The sequence below is a fragment of the Epinephelus moara genome, chromosome 13 (assembly GCF_006386435.1).
Source record: "Epinephelus moara isolate mb chromosome 13, YSFRI_EMoa_1.0, whole genome shotgun sequence".
NCBI lineage: Eukaryota > Metazoa > Chordata > Actinopteri > Perciformes > Serranidae > Epinephelus > Epinephelus moara.
The window spans coordinates 10068732-10081517 of NC_065518.1; the positions used below are offsets into that span (position 1 = coordinate 10068732).

Consider the following 12786-nt stretch of genomic DNA (forward strand, 5'->3'; position numbering starts at 1 on the left):
CACAACTCAGCCCTGAGCAGAGTGACCGTCCTCTACTGACCAATCAACAGACTGCAGTGTTCACAGCTCCACCTTTTAGTACCAGATCTGTGTGCTAGGTACCCAACAGAGGGGGGACCAAACATGGGGACGGTACAAAAGTCAGTCAGACAGTCAGACAGTTTATATACCCATCCATCCATCCATCCAGACTGACCTCCTCTCTAAAAGGTTTGACAGCAACAACATCCCACTACTTCCACCTTTATTCATCTAAACAATACAGTCATACAGCCTATTATTTTAAGTGAACATGACCAGTGCTGTTGTTTTCAGGTGAGGACAGTCTCCTTGAAGACATTATGTAACTGCATCCAAATATAGATGAAACATGCACAAATTTGGAGGTTGTCTGTACACAGGCCAGGAATTCAAATGGTCCTTAAAAGAAGGATCTGACTCATTCTTGTTGAAACAGTACAGTAATAATTTCACACTGTTTTCTGTAACAGGAATCTGCTTCAGCCTTGGTGAAGGTGTTTCTCCGTATTCTTAAAGATGAAATAATCTCAGGTCAAAGCCAGAAACCAGAGAGTAAAGAAGAAGCTGTAAACTGAGGCGTGTTTTCACAATTTACTCGCAAGTTTATTCATTAAGGGCAGGGATAACCAAAGGAAAACGAGTTTATGACACCTAAGTGTGAGAGCGTAGCATACAGTGTAAACACACACACACACACACACACACACACACACAAACTCTAATAGTACCAGACAGCATCAGATGATATCTGACAGAGGAGTGTCTGTTTCATTTTCAGAAATCAGGTCACACCTCTACACAGCGGGGCACCTTGCAGTAGAGAGAGGACACACACACACACACACACACACACACACACACACACACTGTGCTGCCGCTGTGAAATAACTGTAGTGCAGTGAAATACAACACATTTCACCTTCACATAGGTGAGCTCTGCTCTCCCGTTGTCTCTCTACGACAACGCACAACTCATAACACACACACACACATGCACACACAAAACACACATCCAGGCGCCTCCCAGGAGTCTCCGCTCAGCCTAATGATATTACAGCAGGAACAGTTGACCTGTGGTCGTGAACATGGGTGCTGATATCTCCATTCATATATCAATCACACGGCTCGATTACAGAGCTAATCAGTTATGACGCTCTCACAGCTGCGTCCAGTGCTTGCCCATGCAAACACACACACACCAAACACACACACACACAACAGAGCTGGGACTGTACAGATAGACTGGAGCAAATACAGGAGCAAGTCCATTTCTGCACTAGGTAAAAACACATTACTGCGGGGCTCCAAAGCTTTTAGTCCTAACTGATAAAAACTGTGGTACCTGGCTGACTGCCACTGGTACGGTTTTATGTTTGTTTGTCTTCAGTTGCTTTTCTACTTCTAAAATTTGGGCACCACGCCCAACGGATTTAACCCCAAAGAGCTCCAAACTTGTAAACGCCCAGTTTGTGACAGTTGAAGTGCTTTAAGTTGAGGATCTATCATTACATGTAAGCTTCACAACATATAAAACACGTTCTGTGCCCGGTCACGCCAGAAAGTGGGACAGCAGAATTCATTCATGTGTCATCCCGAAATCGGTAAAGAGCTTTGTGACAAAGTGACCAATTACAGTAGTTTAAAACAAACATATTTGCACCATCCACTCCTCCCTCATCTCTGTTGTGGAGAGGTTTATACCTGGGCAAAGCAGGCTTATATAAAACTGGTTGATGCAACACAGCTAGTGTGACAGTAGGGCAGCAACTAATGAGTATTTTGTCAACTGTTCTATAAAATGCCAGAAAATAAATGAAAAATGTCCATTACTATTTTGTAAAGCCCGATTTAACATTTTCAACCCGCTGATTTTGTCCGACCAACAGAACAAAACCCAAAAATACAAGAAAACTGGCCAAAGTCCTCCGCATTTCTGCTTTGTTATGTTCCCCAGCAGTGTTTTCTTTTTCCTAGTTTAGGAAGTGCTACATAAAGAACACAGTACAGGTCTTTGACACAAGAGACCAGAGGTTTACATCCTGACTCTCACCTAGAGTTTGGTTTAGGCCACAAAAGCACTTTGGTCAAGGTTTGGAGGAGGTGAACGTTTCGGTTGAATGTCAGTACAGTAAATCTAACGCAAATTACACGTTTAAACAGCTCCCAGGTTTATGACAAAATCACTTGACGACAGCGACTCCTGTGTGCGCACTGCAAGAGAGGAGAGGGAGAGACGCTGTGCTACTGCCAGAGGAGCCGCTGAATGAGTTCCCTCTGAGCGGTAAGTCACTAAAAGAGTCTGAGAAGTCCGGGGCTGTTCATGAAACATTCAGGACGCCAGTTTATTCCACACTACTGAAGCTGCTCCTCTTTCTGGAACCACTGCGGTGTCGGTAATAATTTCACTTTTAGCCATGCTTTATGTTGCCGAAATATCACGAGTATCCCGATACAAATTTTTCATATCATATTAAGAATTATACTGGTATTATCGTGAACAATATAATATGGCACACCCCTAGTGCATGTGTCTTTTGAGACTTGGTAGGTTTGTTAATTAACATTTTCTTCTTATGTTGATGTTAGATGTATTTAATGTGTATTTAATGGAGACACGGTTGGTGAATTTGCATCAGCAGATACAGTAGGTGTTATACGCTGGTGGGCACAAAGAATGACAGCATGCTGCCACAGTCACACTAATAAAACATTTACTTCTGATGGAAAGGGAAATCCGCATCTTCACATCATGTGAAGTGCGACTTTGGTGACCTCTGACAGAAAGGAAGGAAACATAACTGGAAGGAGGAAACACTGATTGTTGCCTTGTCTAAAAGCCAAAATTGTGTGATACTGGCTATGAACTACACAAACTGCCCCACATGAAAGATGCTGCCTGGCTGACAGTGAGTTGGGACACAAGCATGGAACATAAGATAATGGAAAAGGTACTAATACTAATACATTTAATGGAATTCATTAGGAAGCTGGCTAACATTAGCTAGCAAGCTGGTTTTCTGTGGGAGTCACACCCGCCACTGTCCACATTCAGCAGAAGGCAACAGTCACTCACCTGCATTCACTCCTGTGTGACTGTGCCCTCAGTCTTTACAGGAAGTTTAAATGACAACATATGTTTATATTGAAGTGAGAAAAAACCCTTCAGGAACAAAAGAAGAAGAAGAGACAAAGTCTACATAGGGAGGAGGTCGAGGTAGATGGATGGCTCAACATAACATCAGACTGTATCGTCGGAGACAGCTGTTCATTTACTGTTCTCTACAGAGAGTGAACCCTTTTTTCTTGTAGAGTATGACCACGATCTTTTCCTAACCTTAACCACATGTTTACTATTGTAACAATCAGTATGTTTACATGCACAGTTAGGTCGAGCTATGGTTATAGCTTCTTCATCTGTTAGGCATGTAATGCTTTTTGACTTCTGGGTCAAAGCCCAGGGCAGCTGTGGGCCCAACTGACTGTATACATGCAGGAGGAATTCGACTCCCAATCGAAATAATCGTCTTAGTCCGGCTTTGAGATATTCGATTTGGTACAATTTAAGTCAGACTAACATGTTAACATGTATTTTAAAAGTCTGGTTTTAGTCGGACTAAGGCAATAAATTGATTTTCTCTTATGTCATGTAAATGTACTGAAGTACTTATTTTAACCCAAACCATAATCTTCATGTTCATGTAACCAACCCGATACCTTACCGATAGAGATGAACTGTAGTAAACTACCCTCCATCGTACCACTGACCACATCTCTCAGCTCAAATGTATAACGCATCATCCTGCAGATTTTCACTGGCTCTAGGGCTATTGTTCGAACTACAGATTGTACGTCTGCATTTCTGTATGCCTGCCACCACGAACACAAAGAGTACAGAAGTGGATCAAGAGAGAGACCCACCCCTCTTTCTCTCTAAAACAGTGGTTCCCAACTGGTCCAGCCATGAGGTCCACATTTCTTTTTAGTCATGAGTTCAAGGTCCACACAGTTTAATACAGTCGCCATCATACTTGGGTTTGACCATGTCGTCGAGTTGCTGTCTGTTAGTCACTCACTCTACAGCAGGAAATGGACTTCAAGATAAAAGATCTGTGCCAGAAATTCACTGTACTAAAATTATAAACTTGACATGTTTGCGAGTCACTTGTGGTCCATTCAGAAAGGACCCACGACCCACTTTTGGACCACGACCCACCAGGTGGGAATTACTGCTGTAAAACTCAGTCCAAACCCCGATCAAACAGTAAAAACAGGCAATGCTAATCAAATATAAGCCAAAATTCTGTTACTCTTATTGGCCATTTCTTGCCTAAAATGTCTTCAAAAACTATTTTAGTGTACTGTTTGGCTGTTACACGATACTGTTTTCTGCTTTTTAAAAAACGGAGGCTGGAAATACTGAAATCAAAACTAAGCAGTGCTAATAAAATAGGAACCAAGATTCTGTTACTGCGTTACCTTATTATCGTCTAAATTGTTTTCAGGAACATATTTTAGCTTACTGCTTTACTGTAATTCGACGTCTTTTGTTACCAGTCGCCGGCTAAACTGTTTCCTGTGTCAAAACAGCTTAGCTCGTATTGCATCACCCAAGAGGATGAGCGTTAATTGGTAGTTGTAGGTTTCCTACCAACACATTCTCACTCCGACCTCGTCACATATTGACATTTGGTCATGGACTTCCCATGTCCACATACAACATACAAGGTACCCTGGGTGCGTTGGTTGTTGACGTTCTGGGACACCGTGTCAAGTTCTGCCCATTACATGCATTGTCTTCTTTCAACATACACTTCTGTTTTCACAGGAAATCTTACATTTACATACAGTCTCTTTCAAAATAAACGCACTACGTCGATACAACACTGCGAAATGCCATTTTTTTTCCTTCAACAACGAACACATGAGGTTGGGTTTAGGGAAAAAAAACAGGGTTTTGCTTTAGAGTCTTACAGGACGCGAACACCACTCTCTCGGGCGAAAGTCGGTGTTTGTTGGACCCATCCACCACATCTCCTGCCTGCCCCAGTCAGACTTTCACCGCCTTAACTTTCATCCTTGTCCCGCTGCATTTCCCCCTGACGCTGCCGGGCACTGTAAAACTATAACAGCAATTAGCTGCGTATCATGCCGACATTAAGGGCGCCTTTTTTCGTTTGTTTCTGACACCGCAAGTCACTGCCCAAGCGCCGGATTTCAACCTCTGAGTGAGACCGGGCTCTTTCTACCTCTTGGGCAAGCCATCTTTCTCTGTTAGTAGCTGCGTCTTTCTACTGCATAGACAGCCCCATTTTATAAAACGACCATTTCCAGCGATGAAATACTTCTTTAATGGTGATTAGTTGGTTAGGACACCGACAAACAAAATATTTTCTACTTTAATTTGGGGAACTTGTTAGTTTGTGACTACAGTATTTATGCCACTTTATTTTGATGTTCTACTTGCACACAGTGCACTGGGACACAGGGCCCTGAGTGGGACCCCAGGACTCTCTTAAGGTATATCCACCCATGTTGGGAACTTAATCCTACAACTACAGCTTAACGTTTCAACATGAAGCTATCTTAAGACTTTTGCTCTATGAAAATGAAGTACTGTTGGGGGTGATTCAGAGAAAAGCAGAGTTTTCTGAGAACTGCTGGCTATAGGTTGATTTCCACACTTTGATTCCTTTCTGTTTACTTGTGTACATGTCTGATGTTTTGTTACGATGTTATGTAGCCTCATCCTGCGTTCAGAATTCTCCTGATGAAAAGATTTGCCTAATGAAGTTGAAATGAAAAAGAAGGAGAAAAAAAGCTAAAACTCATCTGCAGTGTGCTATTTGTGCTACATGCACGGCTGCTTCCAGTGTTCGCGGGTCTAATTAAATCCTGCACACCACTCTACTCCACTAATGACTTCTACACAGGCTGCACAGCTCATATGCTACACATTAGCACCACACACACCTACTGTAGTACAACATACCAGAAGGAGAAAAAAAAGAATGAATTAATCTAATGATTAATGGATTGATTTAGCATTCATTAACTGTTTTGCCACATGAATAAGAAATTAGAACTTTAACCAATCTTGTCCTATAAAGCTGACTTCCAGCTAAGGCTCAGGGTGCTCTGACTGACCCACACCTGACAGCACCACCTGCTCCAACATGTCTGAGCTGACCGATGTGCTGTGACAAGCTTCAACAGCGCGTGCAGGGTTCATTCCCACCTCACCGCGGGGGCAGAGGAGCCGCCGATGGTTCCTCTCATGATATCCCGCCGAGGGGGCTGGAGGAGGAGGGTGGGGGAGGAGGGTGCAGGAGCTGTGATTGAGACCATGCATGACACTGCGAATGCGCGCGCGCCCGTGCGCCCGCTTAATTGTACAATGCGCTTTGATTGCGCCATTAATTGGCTAAAGGGCAGATTAGAGGTGTTTGGCGCTCTTTCAACGTCCCGACCTGCACCTGCTTTGGTGGAAATGCACCCTGAATAAATCAACGGTGGTTGTAAGCAAGAAAACACACACGGGTCAGTCCTTAAAGATTGGTTGCATTGCATTCAAGTAAAGCCTTATCAATGTAATGTTAATTATGACCTAATTAAAGATGTTTTTCTGACATGCAGCTCAGGTCATCAAAGCGTGACTGTCATGGGACAGAAGAAAAAATGGATATAAAAAAAAAAAATCAGGCCACATTGCAAAATCAACCCCATCATCATCATCATCATCATCAGACAGGAGTAGTCTACATACCTCCGCCAACAACGGCAGCCAGAGGCAGGCGGTTCCGATCAAGCACAACATTTCCCGGCTGGTTAGAGCCATCCTTCCCGCCCGGTGTGTCCGTGTCATAGCGAGAAAAGGCGCCGCTCCGCTCCCATCTCTGAGTCCAACCTGTCCGCGAGGTGAGCCGCTACCCTCCGCTCGTCCTGAGCTGCTGGAAGAATGAAACGTGGTGTGTGATGATGATGTACGTGGGAGGTTTTACGCACAGAGGACAGGGTGCGGCACTATAAACGCTTCACGGGATGGAAGACACACATACACACGGAGACACACGCACACACACCGATCCGATCCTGGGTGAAATAGTGTTGAGCTCTGCAAAAACCTGATACCACAAGCATCTCTCTCTCTCTCTCTCTCTCTCTCTCTCTCTCTCTCTCTCACACACACACACACAGAGTCTCCATTTGTCAGCTGGGTGATCAATCATTGATGAATTGTTGATTTTGACTTTGTTTTCTGCAGGTTAATCACTAACAGCCTTTTTAGATTTGGGCCATGCAGACAATTTTGTAAAGGACCTCCTGATGAATGAATGTCTCAAAATTTTCTGTCTTCACTACAAACTATGTCGGTATTCAATAACCCAGTCTGTTTTGTGGCTTCTGGACAAATTGAACATCACTTAAATACTCCACCTTACCCACATGGTGATGATAGAACAGTTTTTCCAAAATCCAAGAGGCTGCATCCTTTTTTTTACAGGTTAAATAAGTAGACTGTGCTCTCTTAGGGTGCTTTCAGACCTAGAGTTGTCTTGCTCTGGTCCAAATCAGCGACTAATTTTGTTACACAGTTGTATAATTGCCTAGAGTTGGTTCCTGTTCTCACAGCAGCATTTACAAGCAGACCAGATAAAATGCCTTGAGTGGAAAAAATTGCTCTTGATTGGTCAGAATCTCCATGTGGGAAAAAATCCAGGAAGTAAACAAAACAAAGAAGAGTACACTTGCAAGATAAATGTGACACTTTCTAATGTCACAGTGGAGGGACAACTACGCAGGTTGATTTTAGCGCTGCTCATCGTGGACTATATTGCTGTCATTGTTCATTTTAGTCAAACTTGGGCAGCGACTTGCGGTGTCAGAAACCAACTAAAAAGGCGTCCTTTAACGTCAGCATGATAGGCAGCCAGTTGCCATTATAGAAACACGGCAGGATAAGGACGAAAGTAGGCAAAAGTACGACTAGGGCAGGAGTGGTCCAACTAACATTAACTTTCACCCGACAGAGCGGTGTTCTCGACCCGTAAGATTCATGTTCTCACCACAAACAACCGGACCGAGACCACCTCTTCAAGAAGGTCTCAGTCCGTTTTTTTTGGTGCGCACCTGAGTGTGATTGCTGTGTTCACACCTGCCAAAATGAACCACACTTAGGGGGCAAACAAAGTTGAGTTCGACTGAACCGAAACAAACAGGGCAGGTGTGAAAGCACCCTTAGACAAATACACCTGGTAGTATTTAGCTCAATCATGTCTGTGCAATTACAGAACATCACAGTTCAGGAGACCACAGGCAATTAGAGCACTGAAATAATTCAGCCAAAAATATACAACACTATGTGGTAGAAATTATAGAGAAAAAAAGCATAAATAACAGTGTTGTACAGTAGTGGAATAATTTTGCAAGATGATGAAGCATTTAGCAGCAGACAAACAGATGATACAGCAGATAAAGATATAAAGATTATGCAGTGGATAAACACACTAGAATTAGACCCTCGCAGTCGAATGTCTCCGCCAACCACTCGAGTTGCAGTTTACAGTCTGTCCAAGATGTGATTGCTTCACACACATTTACAACCTGGCAGCACAGAAGATTTATACAATCAGCACAGTTTCAAGATCAGTGTCACCAATTCAGTATCTGACCAAATGTCTCCCCTTCTGTTCCTGAGTTATGATGTTGTATAATGGCCAGAAAATGTTCTTGCAGAACGTTATGATGTCACAGTGAAGTTGACCTTTGACCACTTGGATATAAAATGTCATCACTTCATTTTACCCTATTAGACATTTGTGTGACATTTTGTCCTAATTAGCCAAAGAATTCTTGAGCTATGGTCAAAAACATGTTTTGTGAGGTCACACTGACCTTTGGCAACCAAAATCTAGTCAGTCCATCTCTGCGTCAAAGCGGACATTTTTGCCAAATTTGAAGGTGTTCCAGAGATATCACATTCATTAGAACAGGATGGATGGACAACCCGAAAACAGTCGCCTGCATGGAGGCATAAAAACAGACAGCTATATGCAAAACATACCTACAAAGCAGAAATTAAAGTCATTATTTCTGTATACTAACTGCAATCAAAAAAAATTTAACTTCATCACAGGCTCCACACTATATTGGAAAGAGGAAAAAGATAGCTGCACTGGCCTCTGTGGGTTGAAAGGTATAAACCTCTTGAACCAACATCACAGCTGGGTGTGGTCAGGTGTGGTCAGCTGTTGAATACAGCTTGCTATTGTGACCATAATCATACGTGAGGTCAGGCTGATCTCATTAACTGTTCATACATTTTCCTACTAAAAAGTAATGCACCAAAATTCACGTAATGATGAGCCAGTCATTTGAGCATAACCAACATGGCTGCGATCATGTGACCAATATGCTGATGGGAGTTAAGATGGAAATGGTCACGAGCGGTCTGGTTAGGGAGGTTGGTTGGGGTGGTGAATGGGTCACAAAATACAGGACTTTCCCCAGGAGATGGGTGTTCAGAACCGAGTAGATACTGAGCGAACTTTGAGGCATTTTTTCTCACCATGTTTGTTTTCCTAAACCTTACCTCAGTAACTCTTCTTGCCTAAACCTAAGCTCCATAACTTAACGTTAATTACGCAACTTTAGGTTAAGTATGTAACGTCATTCCTGGAGGCGCTACTTCGTAGGACATCATACAAACTCGTATGAGGATACGTTGCTGAGGTAGAACACAGTGCAATACTAACAGAGTAAGCAGAATAATTACACTGGGTGCACTGGAAACTTTATTTCCATTTGCGGTATTGCTCTATTCTATGCAGAAGCCCTCTTCCACGCACCTATGTGGAAAGCATAAGGGCTCATTTACACCGCAAGCGATGCGTTCGCAAAGCGGTCCCCAAGCGTAGCAGCAGCACATGTGTATTCACACAAAAACCGAACAGATGCGTGGAAAGAGCGCAGCGGCTGCCCCTGTCCCGTCAAAATACAAACCACACCTGAACAGTTGGTGGCAGTAGTGCACCCTGTTTGCAAATCTCCAATAAACCCCAAAGAAGAAGAAGTGAGTTTGGACCCAAAGCCCAGGTTGGACAGGTTTGCGCGCCAGTGATTATTCCAGCGCTTGGAGAATTAATATTTAGCACTACAAATTGGTAAGTAGTCTTTGTCTGCTTTGTATTACTACTAAATACGAGTTTGCGTGTGTTGTGACCTCTCTTGGCCACCATAGATTTTTTTTTGTTGAATACAGCGACCATTCACTTGCGACTGATGCAAAAAAAACAGCGTCTCTTCTATTTTCGAGCTTGCTCGCGAAAGCAGCGCGAAGAACGGATGCGGTGTGAATGCTCTAACCTGTTAGCATGCTCGCTGAAATGAAAACGCGAGTAAACAGCGACCGTTCGCGAGCGCTACGCAAACGCATTGCTTGCGGTGTAAATTAGGCCTAAGGTGGAGAGAACACACCTCTTCATCCTTGCCTACGTCCTGCATGCCTATGTGGAAAGCCTAAGGTGGAGAGAGCACAACTCTCCGCCCTTCCATGCACCTGCGTTGAAAGCCATAAGGCAGAGAGAGCACATCTGTCTGCCCTTCCATGTGCAAGTAAGGAAAGCCTGATGCAGAGAGAGCAAACCTCCCTGCCCTTCCAATCACCTACATGGAAAGCCTAAGGCAGGGAGAGGAGCAGCAAAGACCCTCCAGGAACAGAACAGAGCGGCATCAATGACAAACAGAAATGACAATAACAAGTAAGACACAGTATGAAAAGGAGGAGCTGGGGTGGAGTTAAAATAGGGCCCCCTGAATGAGAGTGCATAGAAAGGAATCATGTGATCTATCAGCTGACTCTCTTCCATCAATCAGCTGCTCCATCAGTTGATTGGGCTGTTTGAGATCAGCTGATGTAGCTGGGATGTGAGCTGGTCTTGATATCGTGTCCTGCCTGAACTAACACTATGCTCAGTGTTTTGCTGTAGCCCCTCAGAGAGGTCAGACCACTGTGTTTAATTATATAGGACTACCTTTAAATGTTACAGTTACGGTAAAAATGCCAACAGAAATTTTGCCAATTTCATACACCTCTGTTATTAGAAACAATCACCAGTTGTCCACCTGTAAGTGCCATGTCCAGGTGATTCAGTCTATGCAGATATGAAAAACATGAAACGCTGAATATAATTTATTTTTATTTCACGCCAAAAGAGGTCCCTTAATGGTTTAATGAAAATGATGTAAATCACTAACTACCACCTTCAGTCACCTAAACTGAACCCACCTTAACACCTATGGGAGATTTTAGAGCAACACATTAGAGAGCACTCTCCATCACCATAATTAAAACATGAAATGGAGGAATTTTGGAAGAGCAATGTTCATCTCTTTAGTACAGTGTACAGATACTTTTTTCCTTTAATTCATCACCTTTATATTGTTACACTAAAGTAATCTGCAAGGGTCCAAATTATTTCAGTAAAAAGTGGTCTGTGTTCAATAATTAAAACTACAACCAATGTTTCCCTTTTTTGTTCTCATGGATGCAGCTCATGTTTGTATAACTGCTAAACATAATCAGCTCTGTGAGGAAACATCCAAAACAGGAACTGGCTGTGAAATAAAATCAGCACAGCAAAGATTTTGGCTGATGGTGACAAAAACTCTTCCAGAAAGACACACATTTTGATTATAGCTGTTGACAAAATTGCCTGAGTGCTTTGCTCCAAAAATGGTGTATTTGAAGCTGATCCAAGGAGAAGCATTTCAGATTATACAGATAGAAACAGAGCCAGCTGCCAGGACGTTTTGTCTTCACTCAGCAGTTGGACTGCACTGCTGGAGAGAAGTGGTCAACTCAGCTTTTTCCAGCGCGTGTGTGTGTCCTTAAACTTATCAGACCCCACACCCACCCCCACCCCACCCAAAGAAAATGCAATCACACCAAGGTGCAGTGTTAAGCAAAATCACTCAGAAATAAAGATTTATCTTCTAGAACATTTGGATCTGGGTAATGTTCGGCATTTATTATTAAACAAAAAACTTTCTACGAAGTCTACAGCCATAGCAGCTTTGTCAGGGTGCTTTGAGCTAACATGCTAACAGTGATAATGTTAACATGCTAATGTTTAGCAGGTACAATCATGTCTATCAAGCGTGCTATAACTTGCACTAAACACAGAATACAGCCCTGTGAGTTCACCCCATGCAAGGACAGGTATTGGGGTTGGGTGCATTGTCGGCTGGGCGGCAGGATAAAGATAGGGAGCTGGGGGAAGACCTTAGACCTACGAAGAGCTTCTCTGCTCTTTGCAGATGATGTGGTTCTGCCAGCAATTGAGTCTGAAGTGGTCAGGAGGAGAGTCGGTCAAGTCTGAGGCCGTGGTTCTCTGCTGGAAAACTGTGGATTCCTCCCTCAAGATAGGTAGTAAGTTACTACAAATAGTGTAATACACCGTTCTAGATTGACATATTGATTCAATGATCGACAATCCAATATCATAGATGCAAAGTGAAAACATCGATACCTTTTGTCTTCTTTAAGATACACCTTTATTTTGAAATTTCCATGGCAAGTCTGTGTCACCATTTCCGTCAAACAGTGCTAGCGGCCTAGCACCAGGTGGAAAAGGGCAAGCAACCAAGAAGACAACGATGAGTATCATCTCAGATCAATCACAGACCCCTGAAATGAAGTTCATTGAAATCATATTGTGGCAGACATTGTGATATCAGCAAACATCATACTGTGGTCCAAGGAACTGA

The 12786-nt window shown here is 43.1% G+C and overlaps 1 protein-coding gene across 1 annotated transcript in view; it reads right to left on the bottom strand.

The window, feature by feature from the left end:
• Positions 1-7109, bottom strand: part of LOC126399603 (neurotrypsin-like) — a 53857-nt gene extending 46748 nt beyond the window's left edge. The window contains exon 1 of the mRNA XM_050059694.1: positions 6785-7109. Coding sequence (XP_049915651.1) covers positions 6785-6883 — 99 coding nt within the window. The 5' untranslated portion in view covers positions 6884-7109. The remainder of the gene's footprint in view (positions 1-6784) is intronic.
• Positions 7110-12786: the final 5677 nt, after the last annotated feature.